The 23,909-nt window shown below is 36.6% G+C and overlaps 1 protein-coding gene across 5 annotated transcripts in view; it reads right to left on the reverse strand.

Moving 5' to 3' along the window:
- The window catches only part of prkn (parkin RBR E3 ubiquitin protein ligase), a 156,436-nt gene that overhangs the window by 49,166 nt on the left and 83,361 nt on the right, over positions 1-23,909 (reverse strand). For all 5 annotated transcript variants that reach the window (XM_015363280.2, XM_015363278.2, XM_015363277.2 and 2 more), the window contains 2 exons: positions 21,503-21,618; positions 16,054-16,190 (listed from right to left, as the gene is read on the reverse strand). In XM_015363280.2, coding sequence (XP_015218766.2) covers positions 16,054-16,190; positions 21,503-21,618 — 253 coding nt within the window. The remainder of the gene's footprint in view (positions 1-16,053; positions 16,191-21,502; positions 21,619-23,909) is intronic.

Genomic DNA, 23,909 nt, shown 5'->3' on the forward strand with positions numbered 1-23,909 from the left:
AGAGTTTAAGTAAATTAGATTACCAGCAGAGAGGAGGCCATTGAGATGTACTGGCCTATACTATCATTTATCTGTGTATAAACAGAGGACTGTAATCTCTAGTGTTGTCAATAGTTCAGCTCTCAGCTACTCCATCTCTAGGGTTCGTCAAAACCTACTTGCAGATTGAAAAAGAAGCCAGCTTCATTAAAATGAGTGTTGTAGCAAGACTAAGGACAGACAATTAGAGTAATTGATACTGAAAACATTTTTTAATGTTTTAAAATCTACTCCACTTGCAGTCTTTTTCTGAAATAAAATTGGAACACTGTGTCTAGCTCTCAAATAACATATACTTTATATGAATGGACACATTCTGTAATGACATAAAAACAGGATAGAATGCATTGTTATTGTTTTATATTAACCACATAGAGGTATCATAGGCCTACAGAGTTAAACAGTACTGAAATAGGTAGAAATCTGCAGCAGTCATCCAAATTCTGTAGCCTGAGTTTATGCTCAAGAGATCTCAAGAGATAAGGCATCAGTGTTACCACTTAGTAGATTGACCTCATCAGATGTCAGAAGTCAAGCAAGGCTGGGTCTGGTAAATACTAGAATGTGAGACCTCCAAGGAAAACCAGCTGCTAGTGATACTGGGGGACCAGTAGGTGGCACCCTTCTGTCTCAACCAGACTTTCCAAAACTCAAAGCCCTAGTTTGATGACTATGCAATAGACAGTGCCATCCAAGAGATGTTACATTGAGGTCCTGACTACTTGGCCATTAAAAATCCCATGGTAGATTTAGAAAGAGTAGGTGTATTGTGCAATATGACCTCCCTATAGGTGCATCTTCATTCCAGCTGGTAAAGTCGTTTCTCACTTTGTCTCCTGTATTTAGGGGTTGCTGGTGTGTAACAGCTATTAGACATAATAAAGTTGGGGGCTGCATTTCTGTAATGGATGAAGTGGGCTCCCTTCTAACTGCTTTAAGATGAAAGGTGCTATAAAAATGTATGGAATTGCTACAGACATTTGAATCATAAGTGTCTTAAATAATATTTTCTTAACATATTGACTAAGGATCAATGTTGTATTACAGTATATTGTCTAGATACCAACGATGATTTGATTTTAAATCCACATTGTTGTAAAGTGATTAAAAAGGGAGGGTGATGGAAAAACTTCTGAGCTTTTAGAAAACTTTGTAATACCTTTATTTTTTCTGAAGTAGTGTAAAAGTTCTGGCCCCTTGCTTGTTCAAACTCATGTTTAGAGGCTGTATGGTCACAAGTGTATTATTGCAATATCTTTTCAGCCTTAGATGAAAGGAAGACAAACAATAAAAAGCAAAAGCTACATCAGAGCAGTAGAATACCCCAGAGAGGCTAACATCAGCTTTTCTTCTTTCCTTCACCTATTTTAACTGGGCTACAATTGGTATTAGCTTACTACTGTAGGTTCAATGGGAAAACCGAAGTAAAATACATTTTTCACAGCATTTCAAACACTGTTTTGTCTAACCTTTTAATTCTTAATTTCAATACATTAAATAACAGTGAACTTTAGATAGGAAAATTAATTTTCTGATTTGCTAATTACCTCTGGAATTGTATCAGAATCTGCACACTAATTTGCATTATTCCCCTTTCTTGCTGTTCTAGAAACATTGCTTTATTAATGCCTCTCATGGCAAATGTAGATTGGACACGTGTTAACATGCTAAGTGACCTGGTGCTGTGCCCATCCCACACCTGCTAACCATCTGCATGCACAGATGCTCCCTGTTTTGAAGATCAGGATGAAAAAATCTTGTCATGCAGCGCATGACATTTAAGGACATAATTATTATGGAGCAGCTGAAGATCAAGATGTACAACTACTTTTAAACAATTTTTATGTTTTAAAACTGGCTTGGTAAGAGATTACGAAGCCATATAAAAATACTCTTCTTATCAAATACGAACCAGTTTATCTGTTTGATATTGTGAAGGTTGGTGCTCAAGGCCCCACATTGTCTTTTCACAGCTTTTTACCACTCGAGTACAGTATGACCTAACCACCGTAGCAGATCCTCCAGTCAGGTAAGTATGCAGTAACTGAGAAATCATATTTCATCTCACACACAGGATGTGATAATAGGATTTATACCAACCACTTGATAAAATACCCTTAGCCATCCTTAAGCTGGTTTTCTACCTACAACTACTAAGTTTTCTCTATGATAGTCTTCTGTAGTTTTTTTCCATCGCCTGGCAGATACTGTTAGGTCCAATACCTGGACTCAACCCCTGACTCACATTTAATAATCTTTGGTGTGATATAGTTTTCCTGTCAAATATAGTTGAGACTTAACATAAATAAATGCTACATTCTCCTTTGATGTCGTTTTCTTTTCACTCTAAGATGTTACCAGCTGAGCAAGTTTGGCCCCAGGCTGGGACTAAAAAAATCTCAAACGAGTTGGGACACAGTACAGGAACTGTCGGAGTAATGAGTTTCTTTAATTGCTATAATACGTGAGCTTATAATTTTGTAAAATAGATGCTCCTTTGTCTCACCTGTAACTATAATATATACCATTCTATCACTCTTGAGAGTTGGATACTCTCAGTTTTTTCCCATTCTCTTTTGTACAGTGCAGGAAACGAGCTCACTGCAGGTTCTTTTGATTTCTCTAACTCTCATGTGGGAAACTGCATACTGACGTTCTTTTGTGTCTGGTGTGATTACCTGCTGGCTTCAGCTGTCTCAGCTGATGTCATCATTTCTGATTCCTCTCCTGGGTGACACAACTAATGGTAAAATCAAAAGTGCACCTTCGAACTTTAGCTTTCTTATTTATTCTAATCCTGGATAAGTAACATTTCTACACCTTCTGCTCAAATGACCAAACCACAAAGACAGAAACTCTGGGCCTTTGCATTGTAAAGATACTACAGCTGCAGGTGTGAGGCTGAGTGGAATTGCTGCGTATATCACATCTGAAACTCACTCACCCGTAATACAGAGGCCAAGCTCAATTTAAATTCAACGATTTCACTAAGATCGTAAATCATAAAAAAGTCGGATCTCAAACATAAAATGTCAGCTTCCATTCATGGCAACAGAAAACATTGGGCACAGTCAAAGTCAAGTGAGGAATTAGTTTGTAGCTAGGAGCTACTTCGTGGCTTGATGTTTTAGTTGGAGATTTTCCTGTGTCTTACAGTACAAGTGAGGCATTTCAAGAAGCATCAGTGTAAGCAAAAAGATAAATATTATGCCATTACTAAGACATAAAGTAAGACATGTATAGCACCATCCTTGTGGAAGACAAGAGAGTGGTGGCAATAACCACATCTGATGCCTCATTTCCAGAGTGCCTTTAGGGCTGAAGAACTGTATTTATCTTCTTAAGAACAAGGCTTCACACGTCAAGCCCTAGGGACAGAGCTGGCAAAAGGAATCATGCGTTTTCATTCACTAACAGCCCTTTCGTTTTTAATCATGCAGCTATCACCCCGACTAAAACGATCACCCTTCAGGACACGATTGTCTTCACAGAATAACGAAAAAAAAGTTTAATTTTAAAATGACACACAGGGAAAGTGCTAATTAAAGAGACAAATTCTGAATAATCACGACTAAACAAATGGGTTAACATCTACTGTTTGTAAACATCCATCATAATGGATTCATGGAAGCAGAGGTATAACAAGAACTTTGAATCAAATGAAAGGCTTCCTTCTTTTAGGACTTAAATATTAAACATTGTGAATAAACTTAAGAATTGTATGTATTTCACCTTGGAGATCTTAATATTGGTGTTTGTAAACTTCAAACATCTTACTGTAAGAAATGCAGATCATGCATTTTATGCCACTAAATCTATCTCTCTAGATATACTATTGTATAAATTATTTCATAATATAATAATCAGAAAATTAATTATGTTTATAATACAGAATAAAAAATTAACTCTTGATTCAATAAATATAGAATTTCTCTTAGTACTGTATATAACACTTAATCTGAACAATCCTTAAATTATTAATATTTAACATAAATGTACTGCCCAAGTATGTCGATAGTCACTGACTCTTTTGATTATTTAAGTCAAATACTGTGGAAAGTTACAAAAAGCTTTTCATGATTTATGATATCATTCTGGAATCTTCCAGATTTTATCAAGCACTTCACCATAAGATACAGAGAAATATGGCACAATACAAATGACACATTACAGGAATGCAACCCTAGACATTTAAAGACTCTAGTTCAAAGGCTTACCAAAAGAAAATCTGTCAAAGAAATACTTTTTGGATCAAAACCTAAGGCTTAGAGAATTTCACCTTTGACTAGGGGTATTCTGACCACTCTTGAAGTATTCATATTTCAACAGCTTCAAAGAAAACATGTTAAAAACATATACAGTATATAGACTATATTAAGTTTCAAACATCTTTACACCTCAAAGGAATAACCATTTCCATGTTTTGCTATGCTTTCAATGCTTTTCATTTCCATGTAAACTCAAGCTGTGAGTGTTTTGTGACAGAAACAGTGGCACACCAAAGCAAATTAATCACTGAAGCATTTTAAAGCTAGGATTTAATTGAGATCTGTGTCTTTCTTGACAAGACTTTCACTTCAAATTTCATAGCACAGAGTCTATGAAATTAAGTATAAGTGAATAACAATAATAGTTTAAATTAACTGCAGTTTTTAGAGCTATGATATCAAAGCATACATTTTGTTGTTCAATCCGTCTTCAAACATAAACCAGCCTGGAATTTGAAGTTGTCTCTAAATTAGGAAGATACAAGGGATAAGTATCAGAGAGTGGGACTGATATCTTTAATTGCTGTCTTGGCTTTTATGTTCTAAAGTACTGACGACCTTTGACTAGTTCATTTTCGAACTTGTTAATTTTCATGTTTCCTTTAAACTAGACTGAACTAGACTTTAAACAGACTGAACGTGTGACTGAACAGGAGTATCTGTTCTTTCCACAAAAAAATACATTTTCTCATGTATTTTTCTTGTTACTTAGTCATTAGCTGCATTAATTAGGTAAAATGTTTTGGATCAATAGGTAGTCACACATATAATTGTGCTTTAAGCCACTCAAGTCAGTTTTAAGTTATTGTTGCTGTGAACAAATCTGATAGGCATGGTAGTCAGAATATCTTCAGATTGCCAGGCTTCATTAAAGCCTGCGACATGCAGGTACAGTACCTGTGAGCTTGCAGGGTTATTAGCGATAGCTGCTTCAGTTCTCTAGTCAATAGCAACAGTCACACTGGTGCTGAAGAAAACAACTTACTGCTTTTGAACGAAGTTGTGCACTGTTTTTATCCCCCTCAAGGATGGTGGAAAGGTAAAGACAAATCTGTGAATAACTGGCAATGCTGGTTTATGAGAGTGAAAAAAACACAAAACTAGAAATATAGAATTAAAAAAGAACCTTGCGTGTGAAACAAACTTTAAGGAGACAACATCAACATTCCTCTAACAACCTTCCCCTTCTCTACCTTCTTATTTAATCTTTACAAATACAGAGCGTAAAGAGTAGCCTTTAGCGAGGCTAGCAGACACCCGGGAGCTGTTCTAATAAGCACTATAATAAGAACCCTTAGGAGGCAGCCGGCTGCTTGACCTCTTGTCAGAAAGGTGCGAGATGCAGAAAGATAAATGGCCGGTCCCTGCTGCAAATGAGAACTTTCCTGAGAGGGAATTCAAGGGGAAAAAATGAATGCTGGCTGTAGATCGTTCACTAAAACCTTATTGTTTGAAAAATCCCTCCTGTTACAATCACTGCAGTTCCAAGTCAGACAGCGAGAGTATGACAACACGACTAAGGTGTGTGCAGAAGACAAGCAGCATGAAAGGAAGGAACATCAAGGCAACGCGTTCTCTGTGATTCCATGGAAAGAGAGCTGTGCCTTAGTCTGGGGGCTTTGGGTTCTGGGATAGACATCCACATGGCTCCCCGAGGTCGAGCCTTCTGATGCACCTGTCATTTCTTTCCAGAAAAAATAACCTCCCTGAGAGGGAGGGAGGTTCTTGTAAATCCCAGTACCTAATCAAATTGTGTGGCAATTTTCTTGCGTAGCAGTTGCATTTCACACTGGATGCTAATACTGCAGTGAATGGCCATATATTTTTAAGGTTAGAGCACCAAGCGTGCAAACAATTTCTTTACGACAAATACACAATACAGTATGAAATGTATGCATTTTAAAATTTCACATTCAATTTTAAGAATGGCATTTCGACTCATACTTAAGCACGTGCAAAATAGCAACACTAATAACTGTGTAACACTAAGAGTTGGCTTATCTCTAAAATCCATTAACAAACTTGCTGCCTTTAAAATGAATCCAATGCTGAGCCAGCTGCAGTACTCCCACAAGGCATCACACTGAGGCAAGTGTCTAATTATTAACTCAGGCTTCTGGTGCCTAACTCATTTGCAAACTTGTACCATTATTTTCTATATGTATATGGTTCTTATCTACTTTGTGGATTTTTAAGACCACTTTTGTCATAATTTCACTCACTATATAAAGTCAGTAAGAACTACACTGCATTTCCATGTACAGTACAAGGAAATTATTCAGGAAAGGATATGGAAAATGTAAACCCATCCTTGAAGTTAATGTTTATAGACACCTAAAAGTGCCATGATAAACAAATTGTATTTTTGTGGATCATGGAAGAACCTAATTAGTTATCTGTCCTGCAGGGGGTTGTCTATACAGTGTGGAGTCTTGGCATTCATCTGATCTTTATAAGCATAAAAAAGAAAGAATGAAAAATGTGAAATGCTACATTATTCTTTTGATCAAAGGGTTATTCTTCTCTGCAGTCTTTTTTACAGACATTGTAGAACTCATTAGGAAACAGAAGAGGGAGCAGTGCACTCGTCTTTATACTTATCCTGTGATCTTCCTCTCTCTGCTATTGTGTTAGTGCAAACTCAATTTCAAGTCACTGGCAAGAACTCTCATAGTCACCTGTCTCCGCATTAAAAAGCAGGGAGCTGGAGATTTTGCTTTCTGCTTTTCTTTCCCTATTGACCAAAATGAATGGAATAAAATGAAAGACTTGATATTTGAAAAGCATATAAACTACAGGAGATACTGTACAGGCAGCATTCTTATAAAGCTGAGAGTGTCACAGATATAAAAACACACTTTTTTTTTACACCACAGTTTATCACACACCCCGTGTCTTGGTGTCAATCTGTAACTGCTCCCTGTTCGCCTGGGGTACCCAATTGTTATTCTTCTGTCACTTCTGCCAATTTCTCTGTGCTTTCTCCCTCATACCAGGTTCCTAAATGAACTAGATTAATGACGAGGCTGTTACCACATGCCAGCCTGCAGAGTTCACACATCCGTAACACCCCACCACACCTCTCATCCTCAAGCCTGACATTTTTCTATAACATTCATCTGGTTTAAAGGAGGTTAATACAATCCCCCACAACTGCGCACTCTGCTCCACATCAACTGGGTTTTAGACACAAGCGCAAACCAGCGTCAGCCTATAATTACAAGCAGAAGTTTTAGTCTGAGTACTGTCTGAAATGAAGAATCACCACGGGCTACCCAGCCACAGTAAATACCTAACCCTGACCACATGCTGGAAAATTATCTACTGTACTATATTCTCATTTTCACTCTCTTTCTGTCTCTCTAAATTATGCCAGATTCCCCATGCAGAAGGACATTTATGATGTACTCCTCCTTCCCGAGCTTTTGAGAAACAGGGAGAAGTTCTGCAGCTGCAGACATTGTAGCCCAGGGGGAACACCAGGGCTGGTAATCAGCCTTCTGCCCTCTGATCGGGGAGACCCGGTCACCCCAAAAGAAACTGACATAGATATCTCGACACCTCAGGAGGATAAAGAAAAGTGAAAGTTTAAAACCACCTGTAATTAAGTAAAAGTTCACAAAATAATTAACCTGGGATTTCTTTGCAATTTTCTAAGCATTTACAGGGCACACACAGCAAGATACTCATTTCCAAGCAATTACTGTCATTTAAATCTCTACCAAGACCTACAGTAGTAGTCAAGTAGCAGTCAAGTAACTCTGAAGTCTAATAAAGATTTGTTATAATTCTGCACCATAAATACAGTCATTGGCTTTTCACATCAACTCCATTGCTGATATTTTTTTGCGTATTTTTGTTACCATTCTCTTAACCAGAGAAATAAATATATTGCAGGCAAATTTTTCACTTGTAGTCATAACAAATTAAGGTCAGAAAACTCACTACAGAAGATGTTATTTACTGTATTTTTTATTTACTGTGCCCCCTGTTGAAACCCTTCCAATGGCGTGGGAGAGATTAATCCTTTTTAGTCCTGAAGTGGAAACAACAGGGCTTTTTTGTAATCCAGCGGACAGATACATTTCATGATAATTATAGCCAGTTCCCAATCAGGAATAGCAAAGAATTCCCCATTCAACTCCACACCGCCTTCCTTGGCAGCACCGAGCCAATTATCTGCTACCACTGGGAAATCCCAGCTCCAGTCAGGCAAGCACATAGCCTGAACTGACATCTTAAAGAAGTCGGGACTCACCTTGCATTTCATGAAAAAAGGTTTCTGCCAGACATATGACTTGGAAATAACATCCCTTTTGTGGGATAAACTGACTTGCTCATGAAATTATAAGATTTACGTATAATAAAGTAAAATACTGGATTAGCAGCAACAATTTGCTCACAACATGTTTGGGCCTTTTGGGCAGATTTCACCAAAATGGCACATTTCCCAACACTCCTCATGGGAATTGAGAGGGAATTTTGGTAGTGTGGATTCAATGATGTTAAGCTTGGGATCAAGGTGTTCTAGGCAAGCAGTCCAAGGAAAAGAGCAAAGGGTGTGGTAGGAGACCGATGTTACTGAGCTACTACTCTGTCTGCAGATAAGAGAACTGAATTCTCCTTGGAACATGTCAATGGGTAAACCCAATTAATGGTGAAACACATGATGTGGGCAGAGTTTAAAAGTAGGAGTAAAGCTATTAATCAGTGGCTTGTAAAGAAAATCCCTGTATTGTTTAGAATACTCTGAGGATGCCACTCACATACAGTATAACACCAAAATCCGATTCCAGCTTCAACGGGCCCGGAGAGTGGAATCCTCCAGAAGGTTACAGACCACGCAGGAATAACAGGATGTACAGGAATTATAGAAAGAAGGAAACACACTTCTTATTTAATATTTTGATTTTCGAAACTAAGCCCATTAAACAACCAGATCTAGAAACAAGTGCAATGTAAGTGTCACCTTAGCAATTTCCTTAATGAGCAGTTATCTTTTTCAGGCATTCTTCTAAAATCTTTACTCGAATTCTAAAACTTAAATTCATGAAGACCCAATTAAAAGAGAAACTGAACTATTGTCCGAAAACTGTAAAAATGAATTTATACTAATGGGGTAGTGTTGTAGCCACCTTTTTAAAAACTGCACAGTGACAGTCTTATATTTTAAACTGAATAACACATTGATTGGAATGAATAACTAAACAAAGAAACCTTCTACTGTCAATGCATCAGTTTAGCCATGAAAAATAAATATTTTAGTTTTTCTGAATGCTTTATAGAACAGTTTTTATTATTAAGTTTATTATTTTTTAACTGAAACAGACATTTTATTGAATTGCCCATAGCACACAGGTGTCATTTTCATTTTTCCCTTTCCATTTCTCTCCTCTCTCCATTTGAAATCACTAATGTGCATCTCATTTAAACAATAAGTGATCAATTCCATTAACTGATTCAGCAGAAGACCAACCCCATGGCACAATAAATCCTTCAGACAAACAACCACATATGTACAATCTGAGAAATTCTGCTTGAATTAAATGTTTGATGTTCTCTTATGTGATCAGTATTAAATATTTCAGATTCAAATAAGAGGGGGAGTTTAAATAGATTTTTTGGAAATTGTCAAAATAATTTGAAGAAAGATATAACATATCACAGACACTTAGAAAACATTTATATGTGCTTATCCTGTCTGAAGGATTCAAGTGTGTGCCTCTATTTCAGAAATCTATTCATAGTTAGCCAATAATATAGCCCTGATTGGGCCCAACAATGTCTGCACTATATAGAGCTCAAACTGAACTAGATTTTCATTACTAAGCACTATTGGTGTTATACTAGATGAGCAAAAGACAGCCTCATTTACAGTTTATCCTTTACAGTTTATAACTTTTTCTCTTTGTGTTGTCCAAATGTTTTGGGATAATTTGAACTTTTTTATAATACTACATGAGGAACAAAGAAAAACATACTTTCATAATTCACAATTGGCCTGTAATCTTTTTTTTTTTTTACTTTAAATTTGAGTTTAACTGGACATTTTGAACGGTTGCTGGTTACCAGAAGAACAATATACTCTCAAGTGAAATTCATACTTCCAGAAAACCCAGGACAACACAATTATGAAGCACAGCAACTGATAAGAAAAACCTCTTTGGATAAGATGCATACAAAGCTCCCTGTCAGGCAGAGCTCTAAACAGATTTGTCTTACTGTATATAGTTTAAGAATAAAAACTCACAGAATTAAAAACACAACATTGAAACAATAAGGTTTTCTTTTCCGTATTGCATATTGAAAAGCTGAAACAGCTCCCTCACAGGGTAATCAACATGTTTATCTCACGTGCTAAGAACCTGATAACCACAACATATGGCTCAAGGACTGCATAGGAAAAAGAGAAGTGCAACATAAATGATTAACATAACATAATAAAATAGACTTTTAATAATTTATATTAATAAAAATGTAATTTAAAAAGCATTTTATTCCATGCAGCAACTATATTTACCTATGGTAAACTATTGTCTCTATCTCTTGCGAGCTAAGGATGATGTAGTTTATTGCATATGGTAAGATGTTACACATGAACTGCAAACTGCCTTCCTCTTTGACAGCACAGATAGCACCTTTAGAGCTGGACAATGCTTACTAATCTCATTGGCCTGGGAGGGATGCTTTCAGATCCATAAAGATTTATAAGTCTTTTACATTCATTCCAGTCTTAATTTAAACAATTAAGACCACGTGGGCAATAGCTATTAGTACTGCATAATCCGTTGCAGTTAACAGGTCCTTATAGGATTACTGGAGGAAAGCTCCAAAGTTCTAATTACCTATGGACGTCCCCAAAGGTTACCATCATACATGGCAATTAGAAAGTTGTAATACATGCATTTACCAAGGGAGAGTGTGGTTACACTGGAGTTCTGATATCCATTTGCTGATGATAGCAGAGATAATTAAGGGAATTTGGGGGAATCCTTTGGTGATATTAAGAAGGCATGATTATAATTTAAATCAACATACTTATACCTACTTATCCTTGATTTTTCCTCTGCATTGCCAAGTTTAAAAGATACTGTACAACTGCTGTGTTAATTGGGATGCCTTTCATTAAAATAATAGATTGTATTTAGAGAGTGTTCTACCATCCACTCTGAAGAATCTAACACAAGAAGGCAGTGCTGCCAATCAGTTTTGCGTCTTCAAAGACCTTAAGTGTGACATTTCCTGTTCTCATACTGTTGGTTTCAAAAGCGACGGATTTATTATATTTAGAAAACAAGCACTCTGAGGTGTGATTTATGAGAAAAAGACGAATGAATGGATGATGAATGCCTTCCCCCCCAGCTTCCCACAGATCTGATGATTGTGTATTTCAAGTAGCAGCTGATTGGATTCATTAGAACTGATTGTGGAACTCTGAAGGAGTGTAGGAGTTCCATGTTCTATTGTTTTGCTCTTTATTCCTCCTTTTCAGACAGAACTGTAATCCTCCAATTGTAAATCTCTTTCAGCCCTTCAGTTGATTGGTGTGGTAACTGTGTGTGAGCCATGAAAATCAGGACTTGTGAATCATCTCTGGCTTGCCTGTTTAGTTCCAGATGCCAGTTTCAGTTGGTCATTTCTGACTTTACAGACTAAAGAGACTAAGGATATATGTATACAGATAATATATAGTTTAATTTCAACAATGCTTTAAGAGTTAATAAGACTATAATTTGTCATTAACATGCACTAATTGGATTTGTCATTTTGTCCAACAACTCTCAGTACACTACATGCAGATATTTGACTAATTTTATCCAGACATCCGATATTTTGCTGCTTTACAAATAGACAATTCTTTTGTACAGTGGACTGAACATTTTGGACAGTATAGTGATTTTCATGTATTTTATACATAACGTTCACATGCAAAGAAAGAAACATTTACAGGAATATCTCTTACATGTAATGAACAAGCCAAGTTTAAACTTGCCTATGCCCCTATATACTTCAGAACAAAGGAAAATCTCTACTTGAATCTTATATTTTAGATCTAGCATTCTTGCTAGATTTGGTCTGATGGTAATGCAGTTAAAATTAAACAAATCTGTAAAGAGATGTAAAACTAACGGTACATCTTGTGAGCCAGAGCAGGTCTCTGTCAACGCCACAATAATGAACTTTGTAGAAGCAGTCTGGGCTGGGCTAACTGGGGCATGGCAAGATATGAGAGTATGAAGCATTCCACATTTTCTTTACTCAGTCAATTAGTCAACTGCCCATCCAGTGTACTTACCAATCCTTTAAAAGAGACAACTGCATTTACACATCCAGGGACGTACAAGGGAAAGACGGGAAGTAGGTGAATTATTTTTTTTTATTTATTTTTTTGCTTTGGGCCGACCAGCCACCTTTGCTGTGTATTTTGAGATATGCAAGCCTGTGGTCTTAAATATTTAAATATCACTTTAAGGTACAATACATGCAATTAAATATCTAATATGTTTTTTCTTTGCCATCAACAAAATATGTATGAATAGTCATATCATTATTCCTATCTAGTGACTGGAGTAACCATACACCTTTAAACATTGAAATGTTTAAATACCAAGGAATTCCCTACAACTATTTAAGTGTATTCAACATTTCCATAGATTAACACTTATTTCCAGTTATTTAAAACTGACATGGCATTTCAAAATGATGCTTGACCTTTCTATCTTGCACCTGCAGTAGATCAAATACTGATTAAGTATCTTCAGAACACCACAGCTTGTGTGAACTTTACTGACATACACTAACACATCCTGAGTCTCTGCATGTACTGTACTGACACACACTAACACATCCTGAATGTCTCTGTATTTACTATACTGACCCACACTAACACATCCTGAATGTCTCTGTATGTACTGTACTGACACACACTAACACAATCTTAATGTCTCTGTTTAACACCTCACTGTAGCTAATAAACCAGCCCACATTAACTACAGACTATCACTGTGTGCATCAGGCTCTGTCCACTCTTATTATTATCAGGACAATGCCACTGCACAACTGTGACATAAGAGAAACTAACAATTGATGGAATTTTCCTTTTTTCACTGTTTAAGAATACATTTTCAGTATAAAGGAAACAATAAGCATAGGTACTAAGTGTAACATCAAAGGCAACTAGTACATTCTTAGCTATAAAATACTACATCAAGAAACAGATACTGTATGTTCTCTCAGCAAATAAAGTCTTACAATGTTATTTTTCTTTAATGAAGGAGCGGTAATGTAATTTCAAATATATATACATAAACAAACACAAAGGTAAAATCTTTTAACACAAGCCTGCAAGACACTGGTAAATGTGATATTCTAAAAAAAAAAATATTACTTCTAATTTGCAATCCCGCAAAATAATGTGCTGTGTTGTGGGGGTGGTGAGGTTGGATTATGTGTTCACAGCAGGTTACTTCATAAGTGAAAAATATATCTCAGCTCCGATGCTGAAAATAAATACTGTATTCACCGCTGTGTTACAGGCTGCAATGTGATTTCCTGAATATATTTAAAAGACAAGTGCTGCACATTGCCTCCAGGACTTAATTAAATTTACCTTTAACCAGAAAGAAGGCACCTATGCAGTTGAAGTGGATTGCTTCTGTTGAAAGGCCAATGCCTGTCTTTGTGACTGTTAAAGGAAGAAATGCAGGGGGCTGTATTTGAAACTGAGCTGTCTTGTGAGGTGAATACTGTGTACCTAAGAGACAGATGCAAGGTCAAAACTGAGTGCAAAACAAATCAATTCATTTATACCCCCATTATGTATCTTGCATCTTCCATTGAAACTCTTTGGTGTGTAAAAGACTGTCAGGCTTTTATCAGTCTGTTAGTCACATTTATATATATATAAAAAAACAATTTACAGGACATCACATTTTCCTTAGGCACTTATTCTTATTAGCTTTTTTCACTTATCTTTGTATTTAGTATTTTGTATTTGTTTAGACATGTTTCAAGCTTTTGTCCTTGATTCTGCAAAACAGAAGTGTCCCACCTGTACAACCATTTACTTTACAGGTCCGTGTTATGTGATCAGTTGGTAATGGACACCACTGATGTACTGTGGATGGGAAGCCATTGGCCAGTCTTCTGTTCTTGTGCCCCATGTAAAGATTAATCTCTTTTGCACTGTAAATTAGTCATAGTAATTTTGCACTTTTACCATGATTTTTCATAGGCCTTTGTTAAGTGGACCATAATGTACTATATTAACGGTATTCTCATGATTCAGGATAATAAAATATTGAAGGTATAACTGTAGGAAACCATAGCAAATAAGTCAGCTTTCATAATGGAGAAGTCATCCAAACTGCTTCTATTCAATTCAGTATTTACTTTAATTATGAAAACATTCTTAATCCTGAATATTTGTCAGGTGTTTCTGAAAACCTCTATTCATTCTTGCTGTTCCCTGATTCCTGTTGCAATATACAGTGTAAAATATATTACAGTATATTACAGTGGCAGGTTACATACAAAACCAATTGACTGGGAAATTAGTAAAGCAGTGCTGTCCGTTTCCACTTGTAATGTACTGTAGTACTAAATATTTAACAACAAACCATCAAATACTACAATACATGCCATTGAGCTGACACTGACTTCTGCATTTCTGTTACATTAATAACTGAATTGCCAAAACCTACAGTATCTTATTCTGACTAGGGAATGCTTGATATGGACCTCTGCCATACAGAAAACACACTAATTTATGAAAGAAGCTACATTCTAGGTGTATAGATATGATTATTATGAATACATAATAAGGATTCATTTGTTTTGCATCTTTTCCTAGTTTCCATTTCCATTTTTAAAACAAACAGCATACTCCTGAATGGACTTCACTGTCTAGGTGCACTATAGATACATGCTCATCCTTCTGCCAGGCATCTGGCAGATACAAATTCTCAGAGCCAATGGGGCAGCAAGGTGACCAGGGAGAGTATGTCTGTGTTCAATTGCGTCTGATACAATCTCCACACTGTGCTGTCGTTCCACCACTGTCATCAATCACTGAATGCCGCTGCTGCTGTGTTCTTAAACGCTAAATGCCACAAGTGGATGTGACTCTTATTAGGGCGATGTTTTGCATCTTTAAAAAATGTAGCCTTTCATTTAAGGTAAACAGCTTGCACAGTGACTTTATAGCCTGTACTGCCCGTACAAATTTAAAGTACATAAAACCTGGTACTCTCTGCAGGCTGTTCTGATGTAGCACTCTGAATAAAAAATTAACAGTTCTTTCTTACTCTGAATAAAATAAAATCTCATTAAAATATCCATTAAAAAGGATAATGCTATAAATTCAGTACTGTGGTATTATGTACTCCTGTATTCTAATATCTAAAGTAATATTAAAATACCGCCAAAATGCTGTGCATCATTGAGATAACAATGGCATCTGTGCCTTTCCTAAATTAATAATAATAAATTAACAAAGCAAATGTCAAGTCAGATTGGCAGTCTATAAAGGAAACAAGCAGCAACGCTGAATGAAAAGTCTTATTTCTTGCCTTGTTTATCATTCAAGCTGCAGCTGCACTTTGAGAACATTTCTTAATCTTTACCTGTTTAGCTGATAGACCCGTCTTCTGTCTCCAGTGCTGGGTCTCCTTCACCTTTGACAGTCCACAGAATGAAGAGGGATGACAGACATTAGTCACTTTATTAGTGACTGGAGCAGACTTACCCACACAGGGCAAAGAGTATCCAATCTGGCCATCAAGGACAAACTGGCGGTCATTGAGCCTTGTCACACAATACAGATGGAAACAGTCAAGGCAGATAACATGACGGTCTGGGCACTGGTAAACCAAGACAGGATTCCTGGGAAACCAAACAGAAAACACAGGGAAAAAAAAAAGATGTAAAGAGACAGCTTTTTCTTTCAAGGCAAATGATATATGTTTCTGTCCAAAAGACTTAGGGGTCACAATGGGCCATGAATCATGTTGTTCTGCATTCCACCCCTCAAAAGAAATAACGAGAAAGCTGTAATTACAGAGTACTCTGCGCTATTTAAATAACGCAATTGTGAAAAACTGTGAAATCCAGTACCACCTACAAATGAATTCAAGGGACATTGTGGTCATGAACAAGGGCTGACAGTGCAAGCTCATGTAAAACATGCTACTCTCATTTACATGTGCATTAAATACTATCTGGAAGTGCAGTGTATTTCACATGTGCTTGACAAACCTTTTACTATGCTGGAATTAATAATAAAACTTTTTTTTAAACTTTAAATAATGTTGAGTAACTGATATAAAAAAGTACTTAATAAATTGTAAATCCATGGTATGGTTTTAAATCTAACACCTTTAATGCAATTCAACATTTGTGTCAATTTATAGCAACTGACCTCCTGCTCAGCTCAGGGTGTTAAGAAGGACAGCTATTTCATTGTGGCCAAAGAGCAACACTTTCTGTTATCGCAATTATCTAGTACTGAACCTGCCCAGTAAAAGCCCTCCAAAGGGCATTTTGGCCAACTGCTCCTGTAAAAAGACACTAATTCATCAGGATTAACTGACAAAGGCGCAGGGCTGTGAAGGCCACAGTACACCTTTCTAATCTCCCCAGAGGAGATATTTTTCACAAAGAGGATGGAATGACACAAGGCAGCTTAAGAAACAAGTTTCATCCCAAAGCATTACAAACCCATGCTTATGAAAATTTTATCACATTTATTTAAATTTTCACAGTAAAACTGTAGAAGCCCTATGGTCAATTTTCATAGATAAAATTTAATAAGGGCTTCTGTCCGAATATTGCTTAGCCACTATATGCCCCAAACAAACCACAAACAACTGTGAGAAATCCCAACAATGACAGTATACAGCATGCACAAGTCTCCAGTATTTAACAGCCTCACATTTGACTCCATTTACCACAATATGCATTGAATATGTCTCATATGTCCAAAGAATAAATGAATAACTCTCTCCTCAAGGGACTCTAGCAAAGTATTGGATACTAAAGTGCATTAAGACACAATAATAACCCTTAATGAATTCTTTATCAGAGCTGTTATATTAGTGATGTAAATAAAGTTATCAGGAGCACTTTCCTATCTCCCATCTCCCAACCATGAGGGCACATTAAACAGCACTCTAACATAATAGCTGCTAAGCAACTGCATTCCAAAGTTTACTCTTAAGTGCACTATTCATAAAAAGGCAATTTACAATACAGTGAAGGCTTCGGAATAACCAAAAATGAAAGTAAAACCAATAAAAGAACAGGCAGGAAATGTAATGAACTGTTTCGTATAAACTATGCATATCATAATCATTTTATGGTAGATAATATTTATTTTTTAAGTATATATTTACATTTTTTCATAACATTGCAGAAATCTACCTACTGTAAATCTACTTAGAACCTAAATGAAAACTAAAGGCAGTAGTCAGTACTGGTTTTGTCTCTGTCACACTTTCCACATTCCCAATCTTTGAATGACTGTACAGCTGTGATGTGAAGGTTTGCAATTTGTATTTCTGCTGTCTTTAATTTCTTTCACCATGAATTTCAGAGTTATTTAACCAATGTCAGGAATTTCACAAGGGAAGGACTTGGGAGAAATTAGTTTTTTTAACAACAACAACAACAACAACAACAACAACAACAACAACAACAACAATAATAATAATAATAATAATAATAATAATAATAATAATAATAATACTTCCTGCTTATGTGATCAATAAACAGTAAAAAGTGTCCTTATCAATGTAATGGGTGAAAATTCCCAAGAAAGCAGCTAAAGACAGACAGCATCCCTGCAGAAAATGGTTGGTAAAATCCCAGGAAAAATGCAGGAAGATTTGAAGACTGATCTTGTTTAGATAAGGAGCTCGCGGGGGGAATAAAATAGTCAAGCTGATTCAGAAGGGGGCCGGATGACAAGCATTATTAATGGGCTGTGAGCCAACCTTGGGGCAGCCTGGATCCACAGCACTCTTTAACATAAGGAGTTTTTCCTCCCAGATAGAAACAGTGAATTAAACTGTGTATCAAATGAAATGCTCCAGTCCTTTCCATCTGCAACAGAAGGCTCAGGGGCAATTTCTGACAGTGAATAGCTCATTTTCTCCTTTTTTGTTTCACTTTAGAAGAAATGCCCAGCATACCTCGTCCCCATGCAGCTAGCTAATGAATGCTTATCACACATTACCATAAAAATAAAAAAGCAGGCTTAGTTTTTCCTAACAAAACCAACCTGCATAAAATCATTATGATAATGAATACTTTATTCATGGTACAATTAAGTACTATTTAATCTGAGATCTCCTTGTAGAATGTAGCTATTGTGCTATCATTCTTATTGCAGTTTCAATCAGATCATTAAGTTTTTCAGGGGGAAAAATAAGTAAACTGTTATACTATTAAATAGATAACAGTATAACACTTTTATTGCTGGACAATGTTTTAATTCTTTTTTTTTTAAACATAATCTGCTGCACATGGGGTTAGGTTGGTTCACCACACAATACCATTTCAAAGACATGCCGGGCACTGTCAAACTGGGAGTGACATCACGGAAGGATGTCTATCTCCTCCAATCAGGACTAACTCTCCTGTACAGCACTATGGAGGTCCCAGATTGTCAAATGACATGTACAGTATATAGAACAAGAACTATACAGAACAGGAACTGCATCAGTAATGTGATTTGATGGTGATTGCAACACTAAACACATGATGATTCCAAATGTAATAGGAAAAAGACAGATACAGTTTGTGCCCATAGCACTCCAAAGGCACAGTGTCCTGATTATTCAGGACTGTTATTACCCAATCAGCATGGAACACATGCTAATGACAGGAAAACTGTTAACTTAACCTACACAAGAAAAGGTCAAATCTTGAGGTGCTGATCATAACTTTTCCCATTAACAAACAGCTGACTACTGGGGACTTACTCATGTTGATTAAATCATCGTTCTACAGTTGAACATGGCCTTAGGAGAGGTGATAATTTACAGCACACAATGACTGAAAGAAATGAGAGTGAAATCTTAAAAGATGTTATAATACCTCATGCACATGCTTTTAGCCATCCTTATTTAAATATGATCATCGGTTTTACTGTTTACTACAGGCTAAATAGATTATAAATGCTTCTTCAGTGCACCAGAGATATTGTACTGTATGTGGTTGGCAAAAAGGCTTTAATTGACATGGCACCATTAAACCAATAGTTAATTGGCACTTAAGTAATTGATGCATACATTTTAGATGTACACTATAGATTAACATATAAGATTAGATTTTTTAAATATTGCTTTCACTTGTTTTCGAAAAACATTCATAAATGTTGAATGAACAGATGAACAAAGCATTTTGTTTCAGGACCACCATTAGTCATAAAGCTACGGTAAGACTATAGGAAGATTGCGGATTGCGATCAAGCAACTACTACAGTAGATGAATAAACAAGGGTATCATTCACTGTTGATAAACTGAGGATGAATGTACATAAAAACTGGTTACAATGGTAGGGAGATAAGACTAACGACATATAATAAGGGTAATAAAATACACGAAAGGTCTTTTTCATTTGAAACAGCATCCCAAAATGTTAATTCATAAATGACTGACTCATGTTATGATTGTCCAGAACTGTATAAGCCAGAGCTGTTATAGCTCACAGTAGTGCGTGTTGCTCATGTAACTGCTGCTAAGCCAATTCCTTTTCAGGTGAATAGAAAACTAATGAATGAATTGTCACAGTTTAATACATTTCAACAAAAAAGGCCAAAAAGAAATATATTTGTTTCAAAGCAGAACATGCTTATTGTGTATAATTCCATCATTGTTACCACTGAATAGCTCTCAATGTCTTTATGATATGAACCAAAATAGATAATTATTTGCATCCAAGGACAGACTAGAATTCTAGTCATTCACTGAAAATTATTTGTGAAACAATGTCTAAAAATGACTGTGTTTAAAAACATCAGATCACCATTTTAGAAACTTGGAACACAAGCAAACAAGCCCACTGCTGTTACAATCACACAGAGAAGGCTTGACCCGAGTAACACAACCTTGTGGCCCTGTTACATGAACACAGTATAAAGAACTGTGAATGTGAAATGTACTATGATTAGCAGAACAGCATTTCGTTTTTCTGAATGTCTGTAAATGTTTAAATGTACAAGGTTAAATTAATAGGATCAGTAGGAGCAATAATGTTCCCAAGACAGCACTTGAGCTATTAAATACTTTTCCACAAAAACTACAGCGACATGATTGCAAGTAGCTGTGTCACATCTAATGCATCTTTGAAAAAGTCTTAAGTTAGTCTCAGGGGTCCAATTGTAAAGCATGAAAGACTGCACTCATGTTACCCTACATTACATTTCATGCTACTGTAAAGCCCCACTTTAAAAAAAAAGACAATTTATCTTAAAGAGACAGTTTATCACTGTCAGAATCAATTACAATTGACATTTACAAGGCTATTAGAGGCTTTATATTTTACATTTTTAATAGTTCAAACACTAGGCAAAAGGAAATATTTAAGATTTAACGTTTTTCTACGTCTTATAGCCTGTAGTTGGAGTACTGCATACAGCTGTGGTTACCACACTATATAAAAGGACATTGTTGCCTTAGAAAGAATTCGAGGGACTATAGTCAGAATAATTCTAATAATACACAGATAGGTTAAATTAATTTCAACTTTTAAGTGGCATGCAGAGGAGTGCACACAAGGACAGAGTCAACTCTACTGAAGTCGAAATTACAGTAGTTTATTTCCAGGAGCAAAACAAGAGGACAAGACCATCAGTAGAAGTTAAGATAAAATGTTTTAGAACTGAGAACAGGATGTTATTAATTGCAGTAGTGTCTGGAACAAGCTATTGTACCAAGCCCCGTTCCTGAAGCCACTGCCCAGGAAATGTACAAGAAATGTCTGGATTAGATCCACAAATAACCTTAATTTCATTAATTGTTTTAAACTATAGATGCATTATGCTAGAAAAAATTAACCATATCATGTTGCTTAGGTGGAATGTAGAGCTTATTTGTTCACGTTCATGCTTTGGGCATCATTAATGACTTCCCTTCAGTGGAGAGCAATACGTCTCTCCCTTCAGGCTTTGTGGCTGAATGAACTGGACACTTACAACACTTCAGTACAGGTGATACATGGGATCCTCCTTGTGTTTGGGGTAATGAGGTCCAGGGCTACAGAGGTATCACTGCTGGAGGTAGGGTGGGCTCCACACTTCAGGTAAAACTCCTGCAAGAGTGAAAAGTGAGGTGAAACAACTGAGAGTCGCTCCTTCGCTATAGTGCAGCGCTCGATGAGGAAAAAATATTTCTCCAATCTAAAAAGCAACACTTAAAGTCGGTAAAACAAACCAACTGAGAAGTCCCACCTTTGGGGACAAACTGTGAAGACAGATATATGTCACTTTGTCATGGATTTACTGTAATCTTATGAATTGGGGAAAAACTGATTCACATATTCAGAGATGGGCTGAAATTCCTCTTGGGAGTTTTGAGATACTTAGACGGGAGACAAACCTAAAACTCTACATACTTTATTGTCTCAACTCAAGGTATTACAGTAATTAAAAGAATTAAGAAACCATACCTGTGTTACTAGTATTAAGTATAAATTTATGCTGCACCTTGGTGGTGGTGGAGTCCCCATTACCTGTAAAGCGCTTTGAGTGGAGTGTCCAGAAAAGCGCTATATAAATGTAAGCAATTATTATTATTATTAATTATTACATTTGTAACCTGAACTATAAAAATGCTAAATATCTTTTTAATAACCTTTTTTGTAGTGTCCTATGCATCGCCATGAAGGCATAGTAATAATAATAATAATAATAATAATCATCCGAAGGACGGCGCCTGTTTACAGTATAGTGTCCCCATCACTATACTGGGGCATTAGGACCCACATGGACCACAGGGTGAGCGCCCCCTGCTGGCCCCACTAACACCTCTTCCAGCAGCAACCTTAGTTTTTCCCAGGAGGTCTCCCATCCAGGTACTGACCAGGCTCACACCTGCTTAGCTTCAGTGGGTTGCCAGTTGTGAGTTGCAGGGTGATATGGCTGCTGGCTACAGTGTGCTGAGGAGCACAAGTTCACTGGACACGATTAAAAGTGGGCAGGTTGTAATCAAATGAATTCTTAGCCTAATGTGATTGCAACTGCAAACGATAGAGTTATTAGGGATTTAATTTAGTTCTGTGACCTATTAAAAGGTGCCCGGTCTTAACAAAAACTACTAGTATGCAAAAATGAAAAGGGCAGATGTGCTGGGTCTGTGCACTGGACATTTTCTGACCTAATTCAAGCATGGCTATAATGTATATTTAATCACACACCACATGCCACAGAGGGTTAAATGCTTTGTTCAGCTTAACCAAAAAGAGCCAAAATAAATCTCAGCAGAGAAGCACAATGCTGGAAGTAAGACTACAGCAGATTTTCATGTGATGAAATATTTATAAATTTTCAGTCAGTTTAGATACATTTTTGTTCAGGGACTAAATGTGTTTTCATTAGAGTTATTTTCGACTATTATTTCATTATAATTATTTCATGAATACATTATTTTCTTTGATAAAGATTTGTATCTGGTTCAGATTGTAAGAGTTGACAGATCTCTACAGGAAACACATAATTCAAGTTATTGCAGCTGAAGGGGGTACCACTAGTTACAAATTTGTGTGTTTGTGTGTTATTTGTCAAATCAGTTTAGTTTTATCTACTATTAGGGCTTGTTGAGGACTAACTTAAATATGTCTAAATATAAGATCACTTAATTAGCCATAACAATTTCTTACATTAGGAATTTGTATTTTCGCATACTCCAGCTTGCTCTCCCTGTCTGGGGTGAGACACACAGACAGGGAGAGAAGCTTTTATACCATTTATACGGCACCCCTGGAGCAGTTGGGGTTAAGGGCCTTGCTCAGGGGGCCCAACAGAGTAGGATTCCACTGCTGGCTTGGGATTTGAACCGGCAACCTTCCAGCCACAGGCGCAGATCCTTAGCCACAGAGTCACACAGCCTCTTTTTTTTATAAGAATGAAATATGATGTTAAACCATAAAATCTTAAGGGGGTGTACAGTACATATATTTCACCACACAGTAAGTGTATTAAGGTTGGTCAGTTAGTAAGTACAGTGAATGCTGAAGGCTGGAAACAGTGTTTTGGCTCTTCAGCTGTACATAGTAATCTGTAATGAAATGCAGGCGCTTATGACCATTTGGATCACTGAACAATTCAAATTCAATGAAACCTAATTGTAGAGACAGCAAAGCTCTGCTGCACAGCATGTAGAAAGGTAAGCTCTGTAAGTCCAGAGGAAACATCGGACATGAAATGGGTTAAAGAGTGGGTAACATGAACTTTGACCTCCTCTCGTCCAGCTGTAAAAAACACACAAAGGGCTCTAACGACAAAGCTTGTTGCACATGCTAAAACCAAGGTGCATTTTGCTTAGAGAAAGCTAAAGAGGACCCTTTACCACAGAGCACTAACCTGTGAAACTGAACAAATTTCA

This window comes from Lepisosteus oculatus, chromosome 17, assembly GCF_040954835.1.
Source record: "Lepisosteus oculatus isolate fLepOcu1 chromosome 17, fLepOcu1.hap2, whole genome shotgun sequence".
In the NCBI taxonomy this organism is placed as follows: Eukaryota; Metazoa; Chordata; class Actinopteri; order Semionotiformes; family Lepisosteidae; genus Lepisosteus; species Lepisosteus oculatus.